The 24,361-nt window shown below is 37.5% G+C and overlaps 3 protein-coding genes across 3 annotated transcripts; 1 reads left to right on the plus strand and 2 right to left on the minus strand.

Annotated features, from left to right (window-relative positions):
* The first annotated feature begins 2,764 nt into the window (after positions 1 to 2,764).
* LOC306894331 (GTPase IMAP family member 4) lies at positions 2,765 to 6,637 on the plus strand. The gene is made up of 2 exons (XM_079456794.1): positions 2,765 to 3,269; positions 3,819 to 6,637. The coding sequence occupies exons 1-2, from the start codon at positions 3,239 to 3,241 to the stop codon at positions 4,526 to 4,528; spliced, it is 741 nt and encodes a 246-aa protein (XP_079312920.1). The 5' UTR covers positions 2,765 to 3,238; the 3' UTR covers positions 4,529 to 6,637.
* Positions 4,761 to 8,040, minus strand: apol (apolipoprotein L). The gene is made up of 5 exons (XM_079456793.1): positions 7,728 to 8,040; positions 6,745 to 7,332; positions 6,562 to 6,597; positions 6,339 to 6,437; positions 4,761 to 6,257 (listed from the first exon to the last, which is right to left on the minus strand). Exons 1-5 carry the CDS (start codon positions 7,736 to 7,738, stop codon positions 5,420 to 5,422), a joined length of 1,572 nt encoding a protein of 523 aa, XP_079312919.1. The 5' UTR covers positions 7,739 to 8,040; the 3' UTR covers positions 4,761 to 5,419.
* Positions 8,041 to 12,102: 4,062 nt separating this feature from the next.
* Positions 12,103 to 16,240, minus strand: LOC306894332 (uncharacterized protein). Its single transcript, XM_079456795.1, has 4 exons — positions 16,013 to 16,240; positions 14,913 to 15,506; positions 14,338 to 14,427; positions 12,103 to 14,237 (listed from the first exon to the last, which is right to left on the minus strand). Exons 1-4 carry the CDS (start codon positions 16,021 to 16,023, stop codon positions 13,172 to 13,174), a joined length of 1,761 nt encoding a protein of 586 aa, XP_079312921.1. The 5' UTR covers positions 16,024 to 16,240; the 3' UTR covers positions 12,103 to 13,171.
* Between the last annotated feature and the right edge of the window lie 8,121 nt (positions 16,241 to 24,361).

The following is a 24,361-nucleotide window of genomic DNA, read 5'->3' on the forward strand; positions in this document are numbered from 1 at the left end:
AATTTAAAGTAACAACAAAGATTATAGAGGTTTAAGTTTTACAGAGTGAACCACACATTTATATCCAGTTTCTTTTTCAAAAGAGTTCCTACAAGTATGTTACAATCTGCTAAAATGTCTGTTGGTTGGGATTATTTTTCTAAAAATGTGTACATCCGTACACTATATTTGTTTTAATTTACCTGTACTGTTGAGAATATATATATATTTTTAAGTTAATTTAATTCAGTAATGCAAAGATGTTACTGTTATTTAATTTTATAACATTTTATTTTCATTTGAAAACTTTGAGCAATTCTAGTTCTTGTTGCTATAGTTTGAACTGTAGATCTCAGTTGAGAAATACAAATTTCAGCATTTTCAGTTATCTTTGTGTGCATTTTCCTTGATATCAACCGAGTTGATTTATTATACCCTATCGTAATCACAATCGCACATTGCCATTTTACCTCAATAATCGCAATGTGACATTTTTTCTCAAATCGTGCAGCCCTACCACCACCAACTGAAACAAGGTTTGTCTTTTTATCACTTTCAAAGACACCTGTGTATGGCACGCTATTTATTGTAATTATATATCATTCAGACTTTAGTGTCTCACAGACAGATTCACATTATTTTAATTTAGGTGGATCACAGAAGTCAACCTACTGAAAATGTGCCGTAGCTTACTGTTTCACGATAGCTATTGCAATGACACAACATTTTTTTTGGATTTCTGATCACATTCACAATCTGTCATTTTAAAGACAGATAGTTCTACACAAATATCATTATACAAGTATAGGCTACACAAGTGGTTTTACTGATTTGGCTTAATAAAAATAAAACACTATTAAAGAAGGAATTGAGTCTAACGAGGAGGCTAAAGACCGCAGTCCCTAGTGTCTGTCGCTAGAGCGAATAAGAATAAGAACTAGGAAATATATGGAAATATATACCAATGTTGATGATCTAATACAGACAAGAGGTTCTTTTTTATGTCATAATGGTCATTATGTGAGAATTTTTTTTGTTTGATTTAATACAAACATTAATAAATATTCGACTTTCTTTTTTGTTATGGTTAGGTCATTAACCCAGTGTTGCTCACCTTCTTCACTGGGACAGGCAGGGTGCAGTCATGGGGAGACTGGGGTGCTGCTGACTCATCTGTTGTTAAGTCTGCTAAGATGGGCATGGAGTCATGGACAATGATTTAATATGAATATCTTGCTGAACGTTTCCCTGCATTGATTAAATGTTATTGAAATGCTGGCTGACACCTGCAGCTAGCTAGCTTATTTCCCTATGGACAACAGGTTAATACCACTCAGACTGAATGCTACCCACCTTTCTTGGTGAAAAACTGGGTTCAGATTGACACCCTTTCTTTTGTCTTTGCTCTCTTTTGTTTCTTTTCCTTTTTTGAAAACCAGATTTTTTACTACGCAACATAGTTGTCTCTGTTTCTGACGCGACGCGACTTTCTGCAACTAAACACCATCACTGATGAGTGCGCTGAGGCAGGACCGAACCCTTTCATGCAGACACAGGGGGGTGCTCGGTCAATATGGAAGTTTACTTTTTGGTCCATTGGGGATATTTAACTTTTATTACGTTAAAAATACGTTTAATAAAAGACATCCTTCATTTTACTATTATTTTAAATATGCTAAATGATGATGATTTATATAGTGTATAATATAATTAAAAATTAATTCGTTTTTATCTATTTGTTGGGGCCCCTGTCAGTCAGGGGCCCTTGGAATTGTCCTAACTTTTCCCCCATACGGCGCCCATGATCAAAGTTATTATATTCTGTGCCCATATTGTACCTGCAAAAATAAAACTCTATTCAGAAGTCAGCATAACCTACATGTTTGGTACAACACCCTACACAAAAACATTTTAAAAGAAATGTTGCTTATTTTCAACATTTCTTAAATACATATTTGTTTGATTGATGTAAAAATCTATATTTCAATTGTTTTTCATGTAGGCCTTCATTTTAGATTTTCTGTACTTTTTATTTCTATCCGACCTGACTTGGGGTATGTCACTAAAGAATGTCACTGTCACGAATCTCTTGAAGAGATTCGATATATATATATATATATATATATATATATATATATATATATATATATATATCTATCTATCTATATATATATCAGTGCTTCCACCTATTGCAAAATTTTAACCTTTATTGCATTGAAACTCACTGAGGTTTTCCATTATGGAGCTTTTGTGTACTGCGGATACACCTGATTGAAGATCACCTTTAGACTTTTATACATTTGGAAATAGCGCCATCGGGTGTTAAAATTAAGGGGTTGTCTTCAATACACTTATAATTACATTTTATATAAATTATTCCAGCAACACCTTATTAGGGTTTATTTAGCATATTGAATGGTTGCCTGCTATAATTAACAAGGAAGCATTAGGCCGGTCAACTGGTATCTATGTCATTTGAATGGAGATTTAGTCATTTAGCAGACGCTTTTATCCAAAGTGATTTATAATATTACATAATATGCATTAGAAATATATTATATTATATTTATAATTTATATTATAAATAAATTACTTACAATACAAATAACAATAAAGTTACAATTGAAAAAATTAATCTTTAATCATATTAACAGCTTTATGAAAGACGGGGAGCTGCTTTAGAATTTGAAAGTTTTACTTCATGAATATTACATATAGTAATTTATAGTCTGTTTAATATTTGACCTTTGTTTCGCTCTTCTTCTCAGTGATAACCACTGTGCGTGCGTGTCTGTGTGTGTGTCTACGCATCCGTGCGCATTTGTGTCTGTGTGTTAGTACGTTTGCATATTGTGTGTGTGGAGTGTTTTGTATGTGGGTGTGTTTGAGTCGGTGTCTGTCTTCTGTGTTTTCACCTTTTTTTTTTTTACTTGTATAGCTTTTATTGTTTTGCTTATAGTCAACATGTTTCATGTGCAGCTGCTTTGTAACAGTGAAAATTGTTAAAAGCGCTATATAATTAAAAGTTGACTTGACTTGACTCAATGAGCAACAAGCTTGATCTTTGTATAGTTTGCACTTTGGATATGTACTGTAGCAATAAAACTATGCTGTAAAAATTATCAAAATTGATACATGATTTCTGACAACAGGACAACTCGACACAGGAAACAGAACCAAACAGGAGATCTTCACATAACATAATAATGTGAGTAGATTTGTGAGTAGAGCAGCAAAACAGGGTTCAGACTTCCAGAACATGGATGCAACAGGAGGATCACACTCTCATGGTTAGTATATGCCTTCCAAATATGCCCCACTGTAATCATTATTTAACTCTGGCTGTTGTAAAATGATTGTAGAGAAAAAACATGAATGACTTGATCATGAATGACTTTTAGATTTGATCAGCTGTGTCAGTTGCTAAGAGAAATAAGGCAAAATTGCAATGATTATCTGTTTTGATATTGGGACACTGGTAAGCCTGTTTGTAACATATCCTACTATTCTACTATTAAAAGATCTATAACTTCAAAATGATAAAGTGATTTTAAAATTGAGTGAAGAAATGAATCTCAACAGAGCTAATCCAATGTAGTGTTTTCCTATTATATAACATTATTATCAAGTGACCTATGAATTTAATAGCGAGGAACATAACATTTTATGGCTGTCTTTATTGCAAACAGCTTAGACCAAAATACACTCATGTAACGCATATGGTAAATTAAACTGTTCACTTGGGAGGTGGAATAGGATTGAAAATTTCACATACACTGTTTTCAGTGATGTTACTTAAGTTAGTGAGTTATGTTTCTGTGTTTATTTTATACCAACAGAACAGGGCCTTAATTTCTCTGACTGGCCTACACTGAAGTTGGTCATGATTGGGGTGAGAGAAGCTGGAAAAAGTGCCGCTGGCAATGCCATTCTCGGCAAAAAAGCATTCGATGAGGTTGGTGTTAAAACCAAAGCGAGTGTCTCTCGTCAGGGTCTGGGACAAGGGATGCAGCTACTGGTGGTTGACAAACCAGGCTGGGAATGGTTCAACGTCCGTGGCACCTCTGCATCAACATGGACTCTTAAAAAGGAGATTATTAGAAGTATGAGCCTGTGCCATCCTGGTGCCCATGCCCTGCTGTTGGTTGTGCCACTGTCATTCTCGTTCTCCAAGAGTGAACGTTGTGCCATCGAAGAGCATTTACAACTATTTGGCCCAGAAGCCTGGAATTATAGTTTGGTGCTCTTCACCATCCTAGATAGAAAGCAGTTGCGGGGTTCCACCTTGAGACAGGAAGTGGAAGAGAATGAGGAACTCCACAGGCTGGTTGAGCAATGTGGAGGCCGTTTCCATGCTCTGTACAGCACACCTCAAGGAGGATTAAACCAGGTTGCTAACCTTCTGACTAAAATAAAAAAAATAGTTTCTGATAATGGAGATATTGTGCTCTCCAGTGAGGAGATTCTTAAATGGGCACAGGAAAAAGAGGGAGAGAGAGATGAGGAGAGAGGACGAAGAGAGAAACAATTAAATATGTTTGAAAAATAGGAGAGGAAAAAGCAAGGACAACAGGATAAAATTAGATTGACACGTTACACCCCAAAAAAGCATCAAGACGGCACCATTTCTCTCCTGTACTATCGGATCATGATGCAGAGTGCATTATATTCTGTCACGCAATTAAATTGTATGTGTATGTCATCTATGCTGGTGCTTTACGTAATTAAATATCAGAAGCACTGGATCACAAATCCACAAAAAAACAACCAAACCAATATTTGTTTATGCACTTTATTTATGTGATGAATTTCATAAGAACATTTTTTGGGGGATGTTTATCTAGTTACAGGTCAGTCAAAATCAATTATTGTAATGTGTTGCATGTTATGTGCAACTGATTATTAACAAAACATATCGAAAATCATAACTTTTGGTTTACCACTGATTGAAGTGTGTATACAGTATGACGTCTGCAACTTTCTGCTTTTCTCTTCTACACGTTTTTTGGTGTTAAGAGTAATTAAGTATTTACAGTGTTCTGTGCCGTTTTTCATTATAGTACAAATAAAGTGCCTTCTGAAACATTGTGTTTCTGTAAAATATAACCCTTGCTATTTTTCCACTGTTCTGAATATTTATCATCTGGCATCCGTTCTGTAAATATTTAACTGAAACATTTGAACGTTTCACACCACCCTTAAAGCAAACAACAAAATGAAAACCACAAAACAGCAGGCTCATTCACGTTGAAATATGTAAAAATACTTGATTATCAATCATATGACTTTACCCCATGACAATCACAACTGGTATTCCATATTTTTAATCATATTTACAGGATGTACAAAGATTTAATCTCCATCAGTAATTCAATGTTCAACATGTTTACGTGAATTAAAATGTGAGTAAAATCCACGTCTTGCAAATTCATTATTATATCTAAGGAAGAAACGGTTCCTCCAACACTTTCTGGCTTTTCATAAATTTCCATACTCCTATGCATAAGGAATCATAAATATTTTCCCAGGCCTCCAGCTCAGATTTCCACACACTTGCTCTGGAGCGGATGAGCTCAGAGGCTTCACTCTTGCTCCCTTTTGCTAGACTTATGCTGTCTTTACAAATAAAAAGGACATCCAAGCCAATAAACAGGGCATTTGCAGTGATTAATCCAGCTCTCGCTGACTTTGAGAGTGCAAGGGGTGTCCCTTTTGCCAACTGCCCAATGTCAGGCAAGTCTGCAGCCAGTTTGGGAATACTACGAGCACTTTGTGCCTCCTGTAGCCCTATCTTGGTTATCAGCTTCCCAGCACTAACGATATCGACCACGTCAGGCCCCTCTACACTATCCACCGCACTGGCCTTTTCCATACGGCCTTGAATCTTTTCCACATCGTCCATGTATCTCTGGAAAATGCTTTGTGCATTTTTACCATGGTGCATGTTGACCGCTGTTTCAGTGATACCTGTGACCAAACTATTTACACCACTTGTCACTCCCAGACCAACCCCTGTCAAAGTGAGAGCCAAAGACACTCCTGCAGTGACAGGAGCAAGAGCGAGGCCAACAATAGACAAGATTCCCCCTGCTACACCCACTGAACTACCAGCTACAGTGGAGATATTTGCCCCAAACTTCATCCTGTCCAGCTGAACTGCACTTTCCTCCAGATCTGATAGGAACTGCTCCATCCGAGAGCGACGCTGACTGAACAAACCAATGAAATTTAAAGTATTCTCTTGAAAAAGGAAAGCCAGTTTGGTGTGACGGTCCATTCTGGACAAGGAAAGAAAAAAATAAGATGAGTTTACAGTCATGTATAATAAAGCTTAGAATGCAGGTCTAACATTGTTTTACCTTAGTATGCCTAACTGCTTTAAATGATCAAGCAATTTTTGCATGGAGGTGTCACTCATGTTCAAACTGAATTTTATTAAAGGCTCACCCGTCATCCATCTGTAAAAAGATATATACAGTATAGGCTACCAAAGATCATGTACATTTCATGTTGGTATTTAACAGGCTCATTGTGGTTTCATAATTTCAGACATGAACATTTAATCCTTATTATAAAACTTACTCATACATGTCTCCAGACCACAATACACTCTTAGATCTGTAAAAAAAGGTAATAAAAAAATGGAAAATCGGTTTACAAAATTATATTTCAGAGACGTTGATGTATCAATTTTCTTGTGTTTAGTGTTTGCACAATATTATCAAGTTATACAAAATTAGATTAAAAATCCTCATCAAAACTAACTTTTTCTCCATTCTTTCACACAGCTGTTGTGTAATGCGTATATATTTGTCTAGCTGGAAGGCCAGGACATCCACATTATTGAGAATTGGAAGAAAGAATGTTTCATTATTTCGTTTAAAGTGGATGAGGAGCGGAGAGGCCATTCTTGCAGCTGTGATGATCGATCGCACACTCGCAGCACTCTCCCCCTTCGGTAGGAAACTTTGTGAAGTGAACACAAAGAGTGAAGTAACTGCTAGTTTCTCCACTGCATCCAGGAAGTGGTCAAGTTTCTCAAACCCCTCAAACGTGTCTTTCAGGACAACACTCAGACTCTTCTCTAGTTCCTGACGTCTGGAGTCAGCTGTGACCTGCGTTAAACCGCTCCATAGGTACTCTCCAAATGCCTTGCCTTTGTTTTCGGAATTCTTAACATGGTCAAACTTAAGACTGATTTTGTTAGCTTGATCCTCGATGTCTCTCATCGTCTCGAGCTCGTTCTCTCTCTGAAGGGTCCATTTTTCTGCTTTGTCACAAAAGTCTCTGACCGTTTGAATGTAAGTGAGGGTGTCCACAACATACACTGACAGTAACTCCTGTAGTTTTTCCCTGTGCAATGGGAGTCAAATGAAAAGATACGAGAAAGTTAGTAGCCTAACAAATATTCTGCCACATGGTTGTGGTCTAAAACATCAGGATTTTGAATCTAAAGTCCTGTTTTGAATCTTATCACGCAGTTTGCTATAACTTGTTTTTCTAGATCTTGGGTTGTGCCATAGGCCTATCTGATGATGTCTTATCTGTACAAACCGATGTTTAATTCCTCAATCTACAAAAAACTCAATTAACACTTTGTCTAAAATAGAATTATACATTTCAAAAATGTATATAGTTATCGTAAAACGCACTTTTATAGTTTAACGATGTTGCGTTGCGTCTCTAAATGCATTTTTGTTAGTTGTTCCTCCTCGAGGAAAAAATCTTATGTACGTAGCCTTACCCACCTGGTGTCCATAATATTTAAGTAGATTTAAATCTACAGACGGTATCCAACAATCACATTTGTTGAGTTGAACGGACTATATGTTTGCTGTTTTGTTCTCCGGGAGTTTAGTTTCGCTTTCTTCCTTTAGAGTTTGCCCCACCCATCACTCCAGATGTTGTTTTCGGCTTTACCCCAGTTAACACTGCATGCGTGAGCATGTTATCAAATGAGTCCTTTCATACCGGGAGCAGGAGCAGCGCGTCAAGCGGGGCGTCGCGTGATCAGCACTGATGCGATGGTTTCAGCGCCGAGTCTATTTGTGCTGCACTGCTTAAGCTCAGTTAAAGTGACAGTACAGTTTTAGATGGACAAAATTAATTGTTGCACAATAAAGGTCCTGAAAATGCACAGAATAAGCAAGCCTGTTGTGTTTTTTGCAAGATGGTAAAAACAAGCACACATTTATATTTCATGTACCACTTCATTTGTTTTTAAATATTTCTGTAGTCTGTATTCAGGTAGTCTAGGTCTATCCTATTTTGAAGTATGACTGAAACAACATGAATTGGGCTGTTTATTGTTTACAATTTACGTGGGTGTTGCACACTTTCTAACATAAGTTTAAGTTTATCACGTTTACAAATGTTTAAACTTAGAGAACAAATGCATGCTGTATGGTTGGTTTGCTCACCTTGCACATTTGAGCCACATTGCTGCGGCCACGCTGTACAAAAGCTTCCTGTGTGAATACCCTCGCGAGTCTGTAGGTGCAGTGATGATGTAGTTACGTTGACGGCCTGTTGTGTTTTTTGTGTATTATTCATAAGGAGTTTGCCATTGTTATGGATGCTATTCCATCTGGCATATGCATGCTTTTTAGAAACTGTTCTTTATTTTCTGAAGTCTCTTAACCTGAGCCTAGCGATACACCTTCTGGTAAATTATGTTTTACTAGTAAAAAAGGAAGAAATCTTAGAGCTTTACTTATTGAGAGCATTGCCTGTGCCCGTTCTGCTGTTTCATACTGGAACAGCCTTTTTGATAATCTAAACTGGAAAAGGATATGGTCCATGCAACAAAAATATCGTCTTTCTAATAAAGTCAAAGAAATATCCTTTAAAATACTCCATAACATTTACCCTTCCAAAACTTTTCTAAAGAAAAAATTTGGATCTGACTTTGACACCAAATGCATCTTTTTGTCAGAATGACACTGAATCTCTTCTTCACTTGTTTTGGTCGTGCAACTGTATTGAGCTACTTTGGAAACGTGTTGGTTTGTTTATTTCAAATACTATTTTGAAGGGCTTTGTTATGAACCCCAAAACTGTTATTTTTGGATTTTTTGAAGGTGACCAAAATGCTTGTTTTACAATCAACCTATTTCTTTCTCTGTGTAAATTTTATATAAATAAATGTAAATTTTCTAATAGCAAACCTATTTTTATAGTTTTTCTACAAGAGATAAAACTGTATTTAAAAACATAAGGTTCAATAAAGCATTATTAAAAAAATAAAAATAAAAAGCTCTGCTCACGCATGCAGTGTGAACTGGGGTAACTTAGGGCTATTCAACTGGCGGCCCGTCAATCATCTTTACCTGGCCCACCTTAACATTTTATATAAGGGGGAGACATCATAACGGTGTGCTTCCATTCACGTCCTCCTGAGACACCACATCTTTAAAAGTCCAAAACGCTGCTACATTCAATACGAAAGTAATTCCTGCGGCTCATAATGATTTACGTCTTATAAGAAACGTAATGTTATTTACAACGTTATAATCAGCAATGCATTGCACAGGCAATCGATTTGCGCACACAAAAGGTCGCGTTCCAAAACACGTTTTGTGGCCTTGAAAGTAGGCTAACTGTAGGAAGGGTACACCACGTGAACGACTATCTCAGAAAAGGGGGAAACGGTGTTGTTTTTATTACTGCATTCAATATGTACGGCTATCCCTGATAGCACATATACATCTGGCTTACGTCTATTTGACGTCTGCATTTACATCTTCATGAGTTTGCTCATCTGCAATACGTCTCTGAGATCTCTGCTGTCAGACGTCATATATCCATGTAGAAGATGTCTGTAAGATGTTTATGATTTAGAATGGATGTAGAGCTGCTCTTTCTAAGACTTTAGAAGATCTTTTATATCTCCAAATCTTTTGCAGACGTATTATAGACGTTCAGATGTCTCCGAGACGTATTGCAGAAGTGAAAACTATGTATTGCAGATGTCTTGAAGATTTATATGCAGACGTCAAATAGATGTAAGCCGGATGGATTGTGCTATCTGGGATATTTACGAAAAACCGCTCCCCCCAGAACTCGCACTATACAAAGGGTCTGCCCTATAATTGCATGGGGCACATGAATGCGATTGGAATTCACCCGAAGATGTGATAATAGCGTTCAGTTTCTTGCACAGATCAATTGACTCGATTTTTAAAACGCTAATTTAACGTCACAAGTGGCAGGGATTACATTTGTGTTTAATGTATTTGCCTTTTATAATTTTATTGATTTAAATAACTCCATAAATATATTTTTCATGACTACAGATGTGACAACAACGGGTCTGTAGTCATTGAGTACTGTGATTTTGGGTTCCTTTGGGATGGGGATTATGGTTGGGCGCTTGAAACAGGAAGGAACTGTGCAAAGCTACAGTGATCTGTTGAAGATCTGTGAGAAGATGAAGGCCAGTTGAATAGCACAGCTTTTAAGAGAGGCTGGGGAGAAGCCATCTGGGCCTGGTGCTTTTCTTGTCTTTTGTTTCCTAAAGACTCGGCACACATCCTCTTCACTGATCTGAAGTGCAGGAGGTGGGGAGACTGAAGGTGATATGTGTTGTGTGAAAATGTCAGAGTTGGTGTGAGGTGTGAAGTTAGTGTTAGAGTTCTCTCTTCAATGAATACTCTTACACGAAACAGGTTCAGGTAGGTAAAAGTTGCCAGAATTTATTGGTGGCACTCACACCAAGGCTACGCACGAAGATGGTCCCCAAAGTACCTCAGCAGAGATGAGCGTTCACATACATCCACAACAAACCAAATTGAAGAAACAAAAGAAATACAGGCAAATCATAACCTTGCGTTGTTAATACAATGCTCCTACCACTGAGCTAGAAAATTATATTAGAGGTCACCAATTATTCAAACACGAGGCCAAGCAACGCAGCAGATTAACTCCTACCTGGACCGATGGAAACGTACAGCCAGGACTCACACTACACAATTGTTACAGGTGCATTATCCACAAACGCATTCCTCAAGATCGCTATCCGGTAACTGGCACAACCGCCATGCTCTTATCACCAATGCTAATCCCAATAATTGCCAACATTCCAATGTTTTAAGAGTAGTTTCTCTTAGCCACTCTGATCTCCTTTGTCAATGTGTTCCTAGCCTTCATGTACAACACTTTGTACCCTTTTTTATAGGCATGCTCCTTGGCTTGGCGAATCTGTCTATGTTTTGCTGAGAACCATGGTTTATCAGTGTTGTATTTTGAGGAAGTCCTAGTAGTAAAGTACAAATCCGCACAGAAACTGATATGATGTTACAGACTCTGTGAGCGAGCCAGATCGGTGGTAGCAGCTTCAAAAACACTCCAATCGGTGCACTCGAAACAGGCTTGTAAGGCCTGCTCTATTTCGTTGGTCCGTCTTTTAACAGTCCTTACCATATGTTTGGCAGATTTTAGTTTCTGCCTGTAGGCTGGGATAAGGTGAACCAGGCAGTGATCAGACAGTCCTAAAGCTGCTATAGGGATAGAGCGATATGCATTCTTTATTTTGTTGTAGATATGGTCCAAAATATTTGTGTCTCTGGTAGGGCATGTGATATGTTGTCTGTATTTTGGCAGCTTGAGTGTAAGTTTTGCCTGATTAAAGTCACCAAGAATAACAATAACAGAGTCAGGATGTTATGCTCAGTGTCCATGATGTGATCGGCAGGCTGTTGTAACGCCACGCTCACGGGCGCTTGCGGTGGAATGTAAACACAGACAAGAATGAACGAGGAAAACTCTAAATCCTAAACACTACCTTTTTAAGACTTGATAATGTTGATTTTGGACTTTATAGCTGATTTGATTGATTGAAATTATTCCGGCCCACCCACAATTTTACAGCCCCACCGATCATTTACTTTCTGTTTCCGCATCTTCTCCAAGAGCCTTGATACAATTCGGACACTGTACAGTATAACTAAAAATTCTTAACACAAAAAAATATGTTTGGCAGTATTTTAGCAATGGGCAATCGTTGACTATCAGTAGAAAAATACTATTTATTTATTTTGGTTCTGTTTTTGAAGAATTTAGGAAAAGAAACAGTTGTGGGGAAACTTTGACTACAGTTTTTTACTAAACAAGAAATCTCAGTTGCTGACATTCTTCTAAATATCTTTATTTGTGTTCAACAGAACAAGGAACTACTTGAGTAAGGTGAGTAATTCATGACAAAAGTTTCATTGTATCCCTTTAAACTTGAGGTCTAAAGTGTTTTTGTCAGGGACTTAATGTGTATGAAATTGTACAAATGCAATAAACATGGAGTTGTTTAGTGAAAACAAAAAGCAAGGTATTGTATTCAGGAAGTGGTTGTCCCTTTTGTCCCCTATTGTCATATCAGCAGAAAGAATCTGAGCTGAGCTGAGAATGTTATGAAAAACATTTGCTTTCTGTTCTCTGGGAGTCAGACCATGTTTAACTTTCCCTTTGTTAAATGTTATAGTCTGTCCCATCCATTATCCCCAGATTTTAAAAGGTTTATCAAGTGTGTACACCTATGATGCTGAACAGAGAAGTTTACCTAACATCATCATCAATGTTCATAATCTGTTCATAATCAAAGGCATCAATATTACAATCGTTTTCACAATCCCTAAACAAATATATTTCTAATGCTTGACACAAGTTTGAATCCTGTCTGTTATGTCACCATCACCCATAGACCATTGACTATAGACCGTGAATTATATCATTTGGATATTTATTGCTCTGCATTTATTAAAAGTGATTGAAGGATTTCAATAAGTTGAAATCAGTTTATTTAATTAATTGACATCAATAACAAGCCATCTGGGGAAACTCTGAATGACACCCCAATATACAACAATACAAAGAGTTAATTTGTTATTACATATAAAATTCAGAATCTCTGCACTAGACTATATCTGATTATATTCATTTAAAAGTCGTAGCGGTCTATCGCCCAAAGTAAAAAAATGAACAGAGCAACCTGTGCCTTGGCATTTAAATGTTTATATGTTTACAACTATATGTATATTGGCAACAGGTAAATCAAAACACTATATAGCTGTACTTAACATTCCTTAGACTTAAAGTACAAGTAAAGTAAAGTCTGGGATGACAGTTCTTTGTCATGGTAACACAAATAAAGGATGCAAGGTACACATACATAAATCCTATTCCTGTAGACTCATTACTATTTTTAAGGGAAAAGGGGTTGCTCCAACAATTTTTGGCTCCTCCTAAATCTCAATTTTCCAATGCATAAGGAATCATAAATGTTCTTCCAGGCCTCCAGCTCAGACTTCCACAGAGCTGCTCTGGACCGGATGAGCTGTGCTCCCTGACTCTTGCTGCCTTTTGCTAGACTTATGCTGTCTTTACAAATAAAAAAGACATCCAAGCCAATAAACAGGGCATTTGCAGTGATAAATCCAGCTCTCGCTGACTTTGAGAGTGCAAGGGGTGTCCCTTTTGCCAACTGCCCAATGTCAGGCAAGTCTGCAGCCAGTTTGGGAATACTACGAGAATTTTGTGCCTCCTGTAGCCCTATCTTGGTTGCAGTTGCAATCACTTCCTCACTTTGAAGGACTTTAACAGCTGACGCTGCATCTACCAGGGCATCAATACGTTTGACCACCCCTACAAGAGGTGCCGCCGTCTTCCTAGCTGTGACCATTTTGACCACTTTAGGCCACTTGGCACTCCATTTTCCTTTTCGATTTTGCATTTTAACCACCAGGTGGTTTAGCTTTTCCACCAGGGAATCATTACTTATGATCACTATTCTAGCATGGATAATTAACCTCCCAGCTCTGACTATATCAGGGATATTTACACGCTCCACACTGGCCTTCTCCAAACGGCATTGAATCTTTTCCACATCTTCCATGTATCTCTGGAAAATGTTTTGTGCATTTTTACCATGGTGCATGTTGACCGCTGTTTCAGTGATACCTGTGACCAAACTATTGACACCACTGGTCACTCCCAGACCAACCCCTGTCAAAGTGAGAGCCAAAGACACTCCTGCAGTGACAGGAGCGAGAGCGAGGCCAACAATAGACAAGATTCCCCCTGCTACACCCACTGAACTACCAGCTACAGTGGAGATATTTGCCCCAAACTTCATCCTGTCCAGCTGAACTGCACTTTCCTCCAGATCTGATAGGAACTTCTTCATCTCAGAGTGACGCTGACTGAATAAACCGATGAAGTTTAAAGCATTTTCCTGAAAAAGGAACATCAACCTGGTATTCTGGTCCATTCTGCTCGAGGGTAGATGAAGAAAGGTAATTTAAATATTTAAATAAAATCAATAAAACATTTTATTTTAGCAGTATATATACTCTATGTATAGTGTCTCACCTGATTTTTTTCAACTGGTTCAAATGTTTAAGCATTTGTTTCTTGGAGCTCTTTACATTCCGACTATACAAAGGATCATCCTTTATCCATCTGTAAAGGGACTCAGTATAATTAACACAGCCTTAATCCTAAAGATTAAGAGACCGCTTTTCAGTGTTTCTAAATTTAGTTTTTATAGATACATGTTTAAGTGAAACGATCATTTCTGTCTATTTTATGAATTAGTGACAACATTTCTTCCAACTTCCAATTTAAAATCTTTTTTCATATTCAACACAGTATTAATGTTTTTTACATGCATTTATGATCACTTAAGACATGAAAATATTTGAAAAAGCCAGATTTGATTCTGAACTTTCTTGCGTCTTTGTATTATTTCAGTCTTTCCCATTGTTGTTAGGCGACTTCGTCACCCCTGATGTTTGTTTTTGTTGAAATTCAACAGACTTTTAATTATCACAATACATGCAGAAATGTTGATTAATGGATAAATTGAAGTGATCTCTTATTTCAGTCAAATAATTTTTCTTCTAAATGAGTAGTATTCATATTTATGATTAACAGAAAAAACTTACCTTTTCTCCATTCTCTCACAAAGCAGTTGTGTAATCTGTATGTATTTGTCTAGCCGAAAAGCAAGGACATCCACATTTTTGAGAATTGGAAGAAAGAATGTTTCATTATTTCGTTTAAAGTGGATGAGGAGCGGAGAGGCCATTTTGGCAGCTGTTATGACTGATCGCACACTTTCAGGACTCTCCCCCTTCGGTAGGAAACTTGCAGTGAAGTGAGTGAAGACAAACAGCGAGGTAACTGCAAGTTTCTCCACTGCATCAAGGAAGTGCTCAAGTTTCTCAAACCCCTCGAATGTGTCTTTCAGAACAGCACTCAGACTCTTCTCCAGTTTCTGACGTCTGGAGTCAGCCGTGACTTGAGTTAAACCACTCTTCAGGTACTGCCCAAAAGCCTTAGCCTTGTTCTTTGACTTCTTAACATGGTCAAACTTAAGACTGATTTTGTCAGCTTGATCCTCAATGTCTCTCATCGTCTCCAGCTCTGTCTTTCTCCGAAGAGTCCATTTTTCTGCTTTGTCACAGAAATCTCTGACTGTCTGAATGTAGCTGAAGGTGTCCACAACATACTCTGACAGTAACTCCTGTATGTTTTCCCTAAATAACAGGATTACAAGAAGTGAAATTGGTTTTTACCTTATTTACAATTATATAAATGTTTGTATCATAAGCATGTCAGATTTTTACAAGAAGCTGAGGCTAATCTTAAACTGATGACCTAATTTGTTATTTTCACAAATCTGATTTTTTAAAACATTTTTCAACGTAGTATTCTAAGTTTTTGCCAGTGGTGAGTTACTTTACCTCAAAAGATATTAAATGGCTTAACGAAATGTAATTGAATGTTATTGTAATTGAAAGTTGAAATGACTGTACTTAAAAATGTAAGGCTGCAAAAAACTTTACAGTGTATTACACAAAAGAGCTATTGTACAATAAGTGTAGTTCCTTTGGTATATTACAGATTGTATGTTCTGTAGCATTAATTAATAAAAATGCAGCCACACTAAAAGCCCTTACCTCAGGCCCTGTATTACATATTATTTTAGAGTTAAACACTGTAAATGTAAAATTCTTGGGTATGTAATGATAAATCTACAAACCTGCTCTCCATTATATTTAAGACGAATCAAAACTGCACAGAAAATCTAATGATGACATTCACTGTGATGAACACAGAAAGAGCAAAGTTTAATGCTTCGCAAGTTTCACTTTCTTTCATATTCCAAAATTGCCCCGCCTATTACCCCAGCTTTTAAATACTTCCTGAAGAACTTGTTCCTTATGTTTCGTGCTGCGGGAGTTTGGTTGTGTGTAAGTTTAACTTTTCTTCAGTTTTCAAAGATTGCCCCGCCTATTATCCAAGTTGTTAAAGACTTCCTCAAGAACTTGTGCCTTTTTGATAAGGTAGGCCATATGCACTGCAGTTTATCTGATCAGACTTTTTAACTTCTAGTAATTTTTACTTTTGAAGAAACGTTGGTTTGTAATAGAGCTTGGTTTTATTCAAGTCCACATGTAAGGCAAAAGTTATGACTGTTCTGTCTTACAAAACTCTAAATTGTCTTTGGGGATGTCAGATTTGTCCACATAGTGTACTTGTGATTTTACAACTAATGATTTGGCAAATGATGTCTGGGTGAAAATTACACCACTCCCAAGGGCTGAGGTGCTTGACAAAGAGCAAAGTGCACTCAAAATAATGATTTGTTTAATTTCCTTTAAAACTATATTAAGTAATTTGAACACTTTAGTTGTATGAACAAAATAAATGTAATGCATGTAAGTCAAAACACAATGAGCAAATCAGATGAGAGGCATCTCAGTACTGGCGTTAGTAGAGTTAATGCTTATTGAATGATGCAGTAGACATCATATGCGTACCTTAACCTCTCACAGCCTAAGCACATACCACTCTTATAAACAATGGCAACCCTAAAACAAAAAAATACAACAAACTCTTTCAAACCTGAAAGAAAAAGGAACATAAAGAACAGTCTTTTTTCTTTACTGAAAAACATTTAAAATAGTACATTTTTAAATTTACTGCCTAAATGCAGTCTTATGCAAAGCATGCTGGGAACTGAAAACCCCTCTCAACCAGTCATGTTGAATAAACTTGTTTATATTAAGTGTACATTCATGTACTGTGAACAAGGATGGGTTAAGTAAAACTTACGACAGTTCATTTTTTTACTGTACCTGGTAGTTTTTCCACGGCATCCAGAAAGTGGTCTAGTTTCTCCAAAATCGGAATGCCTTATATTCCTCAACGAATGGACAAGAGAATACTTCTACTGAGAACTAAGTAAAAACACAATTTGTGCTGTTTAAAATGACCTAGACCAAATATTCGTCCTTTGTAATAAACAAAATAACTTTTAACTTTGCTCCTTCTTTCTCCTGTCAAAAGACATTTCAAATGCTCAAAGACTCACTGAAATGAATAAGCTGGTTAAAGCAGGGAATTCTAAACATTTCCCCTGCTTTACAAAAGTAGCTTAGTTACATTCACCTTCATTACAGTAGCATACTGCTCAGCAGAGAGACAAAGACACCTTTAATGTGAAAATGTTCTGCTCATTCTGAATCTTAGCAAAAAATTTAAATTTAAGTTTATTATTAACATGTGAAAAAAAATTCTTATGTACACTTGATTTTTGCATCATTATTTTTTACTATAAGTCAATGACGCTCATTAAAGCATTTTCCTGAAAAAACACAACAACTATATTGCAGACATCTCAACCTGCAAAAAAGCATTTCAGGGAGGTATCCCGAAAGCACATCCCACGGAACTTCCGGGAGACTTGGGATGTCTGATATTGTAAGCTTTCCTGTGGCTCAATGGTTAGAGCATGGCGCTAGCAATGCCAAGTTAATGGGTTCAATCACAAGGGATTGTACATACTACGATACAACGTATAGCATAATGCAATGGATAAAAGCATATGCCAAATCCATAAACGTAAATAAAATGACAACTAGATTACGGAAGAGAGCATTAGCAAACAAATTAGTAATTTCTTTCTTCAAATACAGATTTGTATGAAAAAACTTTTTCTAAATAGTTGTAATAGTTTTTTTTAGACTTGTTGCATTTTAAAACACGAGTTATCTCCTTAAATATTTGTCAGGAATGTTCACGGAGAGAACCCAACAGGCAGTCAGGTAGACATAAAACATTTATTTTTAATAATCCCGCAATGGGGAAACAGGAACTCGAACAAGGAATAACATAACACGTGCCACGAGGGGTAAAACAAAGTCCTTTTCATAACCCATACATGCAGGGAAACAGCAGACACATAAGACAAGGCAGGCCGGAACAAAACATGAAGCACAACGCAGCAGGACAGGACAGGAAACACGAGGGCTTAAAATAGGAAACCAAATCAAGGGGGGAACAGGTGAATGAGGAAACGAGAGGGCGGGGATAAAAACGAGACCAGGGAGAGCGCATGACATTTCAAAACAAACAATGTCTCTCTCTACACTAATCACGTTGGCCTGTCATGATCCTGCCACAAGACTAAGAAAATATGACCAGACGAGGCAGAATCATGACAAATATTACTTCTGCATTCCAAATGGAATAAATCATATTTTAAATTATGGCAGCCATATTCAAGGATTATTCCAAACCGAAGTCCTTAAAACTGGCTACCTACAAGGGTTGTTTGAAATGTAAATACTTTGTACTATACTCAACTGTACAAGTTGTAAAGTTGCCTATATTACATTATATTCCACATGAGGGAGCTGTTTAACCACTAAATGGTCATTCCCGTTTTAATTTGAATTCCAACATCAGTGTAGTCTTGTAAAAGTCTTAATATATTTAATAAATAATTACATTTAATATAAATAACAATATCAGTTATACAGAGTCCTGGTTAAGATGGCCTTACAGTGTGTACTTTTAGTGTATTGCACCACATTGAATAAATAACATGTAAAAATGATTGGTGAGTGAGAGAAGCCTGAGGAGGCTTTCTGCTGTGTGTTTAGTGGTGACACAATATTAAAGCGAAATGAACTGGAACGAGAGGTCTTCCTATAGTTTTTTACATTGTTCGCTTTCTCTTTTACAACTCTAGCATGAGCAAGCTCTTATTATTAATAACATAACATTAACCTTAGCATGGCAGCTTTTAGGTTGGTTGTGCTGGCTTGAATTTTAGCTCTGTGGATGTAATTTGCTTTAGGATTACATCAAACTTGGCCTTATGTTTGTTTAGCTTTTGTAGTTCTTTGAATATTATAGGTTAGAGATGGCAAATATATATAGATGGTTAAACATCCAACTGCATGTTTCTACATGTTGTGTCCCCAAAATGCCATATAATAAGAGGCATTACTTTGAGTAATTGAGTGAGTGGACTTTGGTTCAACTTTGCAAAAGAGTTTCTTCAGGGTCCTGCTGATTGGCTTGGGCAATAATTGTATAATGCAGTTATGACATCATGATCATATTTAGCATTAGGCTCTGACAGTTCAAACATATTACTGCCGTTGGATGTTTTAGAGATGCTATGAATGGTGGTGGCAGCGTCTCTCTCTCTCTCTCTCTCTCTCTCTCTCTCTCTCTCTCTCTCTCTCTCTCTCTCTCTCTATCTCTCTCTCTTGCCGGGAGACTTAGAAAGAGCAGAAGGTGTAATTAGAATGCGAGGGAGCAAGCCGCTGCTGCAAATTGAAAACATATTGATTCTCCCTCAGCTCTGTTCTGTTCTCCCTAGCCTGAAAACAGGAGAGAGGTTCACACAAGGCAGGAGAGAAACGGGAAAAGGGTTTGGGATGGGGGGGGGGGGGGGGGGTGGTTGAGAGAAAATGGAATTCAGAGAGATAAGATAGGAGATTGCGTCACACTTTTAACTGTATGGAAAACAATGGCAAAGATTTCGTTGTTTACTGTGATAGTTCGGGCTGATCTAAATGTTCTGGGCTCGATACACAGCACTCGCCTGTTAACAAAGCTAATCTGGCCCCATATAAAATGAAAAGGGCGCTCTGGTGCACTGTACTGACGTCAGAGAACAGGGAGAAATAGTTAAAGCAAAATACTTTGCTAGAAGTAAGATTCGTAGGAAGCTGTGTTTGTGTGTATCTGGGTACAAGCAGAAAATAGTAGCTGAATAGGTGAAGGCATATGGTAAGTCAGAAATGTGAGGCTTTCAAATTCCCGGCATATATTGTCATGATTCCGCCATCATGTCATGTTTATTCTTGGTCTTGCAGCGGAGTCATGGCATAGCCTTAGGTTTTGTGTGAGAAAGGCATGGCTTTGTTTTGATTTTGACTTGCCATGTGCTTTCTCGTGTCTCGTCAGTGTTTCCCGCCATTTTGTCTCGTTAACCTTCCCTGAGTGTTTCAGTACCCACACCTGCCCATTGTTATCTCCTTTGTGAGTCTCCCTATAAAATGCCCTCTTGTCTATTGTCTTGTGCTCGTTCGTTGTACCTGTACCTGTACCTGTACCTGTACCTGTACCTGTACCTGTACCTGTACCTGTACCTGTACCTGTACCTGTACCTGTACCTGTACCTGTACCTGTACCTGTACCTGTACCTGTACCTGTACGCCGTACTTGTTTCATGCCATGTGTCCAAGTTCCCTGGTCTTGTTTGTAGTATATGTATGGTTCTTAGTTCCTGGTTTTTTCGTGGTTGTTTATTTTTGCCCCCCTTGTGGGAAGAATTTAAGTTCTGTTTTTTTGTATTTTGTCTAGTTAGTTTTTCCCCATCGTTGGGTGTTTGTTTTTGTTCTTGTCTTTTATAATTAAAGTAGATCTGTTAACCCCTTCATCCGTGTCTGCCTGCACTTGGGTTCTCCCCTGAGATCTCTCCTCGAGATCCGTGACATATATGTCGGTGTCTCCCCTTAGTCAATACAATATTCCTCACAGTGTGTATCAGAACTCTACAATACCCAGCATTCCAGTGACAAGAAAACTTTGGGGATGTTTTTACAAAATCTCTCTTTTAGCATATGATTGATAGTTATTTATTTTAACTTAGACCTGTTGATGGAGCCAGTCATTAAGTAAAAATAATGTAAACTCTACAGAAAGGGAAGAAAAAATTATGTAAGGCTGTTCAAAAAAATAGCAGTGTCTGCATTTTTCTTTACAAAGTCAAACATTTACTGTATGAAATTGAAAATGCTTGAAGATTTAGCTTTCTTGTGAATCACTGAACTGATATTCAGTTGTATAGCCACGGTTTCTGAAAACTGCTTCACATCTGTGTTGCATGGAGTCAACCAACTTCTTGCAGCAGGTATACCAGCCCAGGACAATTGCACTACAGACCACAATTCCTCTGCATTTCTTGGTTTTGCCTCAGAAACAGCGTTTTTGATATCACCCCACAAGTTTTCTATTGGATTAAGGTCTGGAGATTGGGCTTCAAAAAGTCAATCTTGTTGGTCTGGAACCAAGATGCTGCTCGCTTACTGGTGTGTTTGGGGTCGTTGTCTTGTTGAAACCTCTTCGGCATAAGGCAACATGAAGTATTTTAATGTAAAGAAACTGATCCATGATCCCCGGAATCCGATAAATAGGCCCAACACCATAGTATGAGAAACATCCCCATATCATGATGCTTGTGCCACCTTGCGCCACACTTGTCTTCACAGTGTACTGTGGCTTGAATCCAGTGTTTGGGGGTCTTCTGACAAACTGTCTGCGCCCCCGACCCAAAACGAACAATCTTGCTTTCATATACACAAAATACTGGCCATTTCTCTTTAGGCCAGACAATGTGTTCTTTGGCAAATTGTAACCTCTTCAGCACATATTGTTTTTTCAAAAATGGGACTTTGCAGGGGCTTCTTGCCGATAGCTTGGCTTCACAGAGGCGTCTTCTATTGTTACAGTACTCACAGGTAACATCAGACTTTCTTTGATCACTCTGGAGCTGATCATTGGCTGAGTCTTTGACATTTTGGCTGTTTTTTTATCCATTCGAATGCTAGTTTTCTTCCACATCTTTCTGGTTTCGGTTCCCATTTGAAAGTATTTGATATAATTTTAGCTGACCAGTCTATCATTTTTTTCATTTCTTTATATATTTTCCTCTCTGATCAATTTTTTAATAAAAGTAAACTGTTCTTATGAACAATGTCTGGAACGACCCATTTTACTCAGATTTTCAGAGGGAAATGCACATTACAACATTTGCTGCTTTCGTCCTTAAACAAGGGCCACTTGTTTGACACCTGTTTTTGCACCGAATGATTTACCTCTCTATTTGAACTCCACACTGCTATTATTTAGAACACGCTCTTTACAATTAATGATTCAATTACACAGAATTAGCAGCATACATGTCATGACTGTTGGGTCTGTTGGTTTTCTATTACTCTACTACACCTATTAGTAAAATATTTGCCATATAGATATGTAATTTAAATAAAAAACAGTGACTGATCTGGTGAGTGATCTAGGACTGCTATTATTTTGAAGATTACTGTACATACGTGTATATACAGTATTTAAGAAAAATATAAAATACCAAAAACAATGAATGTTTATATATAATTTAAATTATACAAAAATATAAATAAGTACATATAAATACTCCCTAAATGCAAGTAAGTGTGCATGTATGTTTTTTTATACAAAACTTTTATTCACAATTATTCATTTGACAGCGCTAATTTTTTTTAAATGTATTTCACACAGTTGACTGCACCATGTTTTAATGTACGAGTTTATGTAACAAAAAAGGACACGGTTTCGGGAGTACGACAAACTTTTGACTCTATGAATTAAAATTCACAAACCAGAAGCATACCCAACAAACGGAGAAGTGATGCCTCTTCATAGAACATAAAATAGTTACTTTTTTCCATGTCCTTACATTTCTATTCACATTTTCACGAAAATTGCTCATTTCACAAAAAGGAAAACCACAACGTATCAGGAAAAGATCCACTGAAAGACAAAAAGCTCACAGGAACAAACATTGACTACTTATCCTTTCTTGTGGTAATATTTTGGAGACATTCTTCTCAAGCTTCAGTTTATACTCCTATCACTAATGACACATGCATACAATTTTTTAATGCATCTTTAATAAAATATTTAAAGTTGGACATCCCTACTGTAGATGACAAAGCACACATTATGTATGCCTACATAGAACATAGTTACTCCAATGACATGTTACAAATGGCCAGGTTTGAACTGTTTTTATGATAAATGCAGAATCTTTGTCTAAAAATTACTTGATCCAAACATTAAAAATGCAACGTTAATGAGAACATTCCATCCAATCTTCCATATCCCTGACTAAGACCACAATTCTTTATCAAAACAAAGGTGAGGTATTTTCAACCCAGTGTATCAATAATCCATGGGACCTTCATCCCAGGGAATACTGTCTACCCCAAAGACAGAGTATGCCCCGAGGCGAGGTTTACCAAGAGAGTCCACATAATCACATCCAATTAAAGAAACCACAAAAATAGACTGCAGTTTAAAGAACTACCTTATCCATGACTGTCTCTTCCTCTCTTTCAGATTCCCTCTCTCTCTCTACTCCAGAGCACAATTCACTTTAAGCATTCCTTAATGCTCAGGGGGTGTTTTAACAAGCAGTTGATTAGCGCTGGTCTTTTGCAAGCTAATGTTGAGCAGACATTAAAGGTCCACATGGGAAGGATGTACCACAAGTGCATGCCGGGCCTTGGATGCACACTCCTGGCTCAATGAAACGATTTCCAACGCCAGTGTTTTCCATGTGTCAGTGTAGCCCAAGCCAGCAGGAGCCACAATATCCAAAACCTGCTCAGGGATAATGGAGCCACGCTGAATTTCAGTATTACTTTAAACCCCATGATAATAAACTCCAAGCACCTCAAAATGTTTGCTATAAACTGATAATAAGCACAGCGGTAGCCTGGGTACTATTTCACAGGTAATACACTTTTGTTGTCAATGTTATGTGCACAAAAAGCTAATTATTGCACAATTTGATATGTGTAATTTGTGTTTTTTATTAGTGTTGGTGAAAACATGGTCACTACCCACCCATACATTACTAATGGGGAACAAGAGCTCCCTTACACTGATTACAACCTTATCCCCAAAAAAGTGATCCATTCATGTCCGTTTAATAATTCCCTACTGGTTCACAGTAGATCACACAGTCAGGCTCAGTGGTCAAAGCCAGAACTCCTGTTTGCTCATTGTTCATTCCAGTGATCATGACACAGCTAATAGAGGCCGGATTAGTGTGCAGGAACGAAGTGGGCAAACACACAGAGACTAATGATGGAGACCAGCCTGCACCACTCATGCAGCCAAGCCCATTATCTTTGTCCCCAATTTTACATGCCTCGCATACCATATTTCTCAGTTTAACCTGGGTGTAGATTTGAAGGTTGCGCTGGAATAGATTGATGGCCCGTGCGTGCCATGTCTCCATGTTGGTGTTTGCTGCATTAGC

Source organism: Barbatula barbatula, assembly GCF_947034865.1.
Source record: "Barbatula barbatula genome assembly, chromosome: 5".
NCBI lineage: Eukaryota > Metazoa > Chordata > Actinopteri > Cypriniformes > Nemacheilidae > Barbatula > Barbatula barbatula.

Excerpts from the sequence above, each read along its gene's own strand:
- LOC306894331 (XM_079456794.1), top strand. The coding sequence starts at position 3,239 with ATGGATGCAACAGGAGGATCACACTCTCATG. Across the intron at positions 3,270-3,818 it reads AGGAGGATCACACTCTCATG|AACAGGGCCTTAATTTCTCT; the intron begins GTTAGTATATGC and ends TTATACCAACAG.
- apol (XM_079456793.1), bottom strand. Across the intron at positions 6,438-6,561 it reads TGGTCTGGAGACATGTATGA|ATGGATGACGGGTGAGCCTT; the intron begins GTAAGTTTTATA and ends ATCTTTTTACAG. Across the intron at positions 6,258-6,338 it reads AAGCAGTTAGGCATACTAAG|AATGGACCGTCACACCAAAC; the intron begins GTAAAACAATGT and ends TTCCTTGTCCAG.
- LOC306894332 (XM_079456795.1), bottom strand. Across the intron at positions 14,428-14,912 it reads TGTGAGAGAATGGAGAAAAG|ATGGATAAAGGATGATCCTT; the intron begins GTAAGTTTTTTC and ends GTCCCTTTACAG. Across the intron at positions 14,238-14,337 it reads AACCAGTTGAAAAAAATCAG|AATGGACCAGAATACCAGGT; the intron begins GTGAGACACTAT and ends ACCCTCGAGCAG.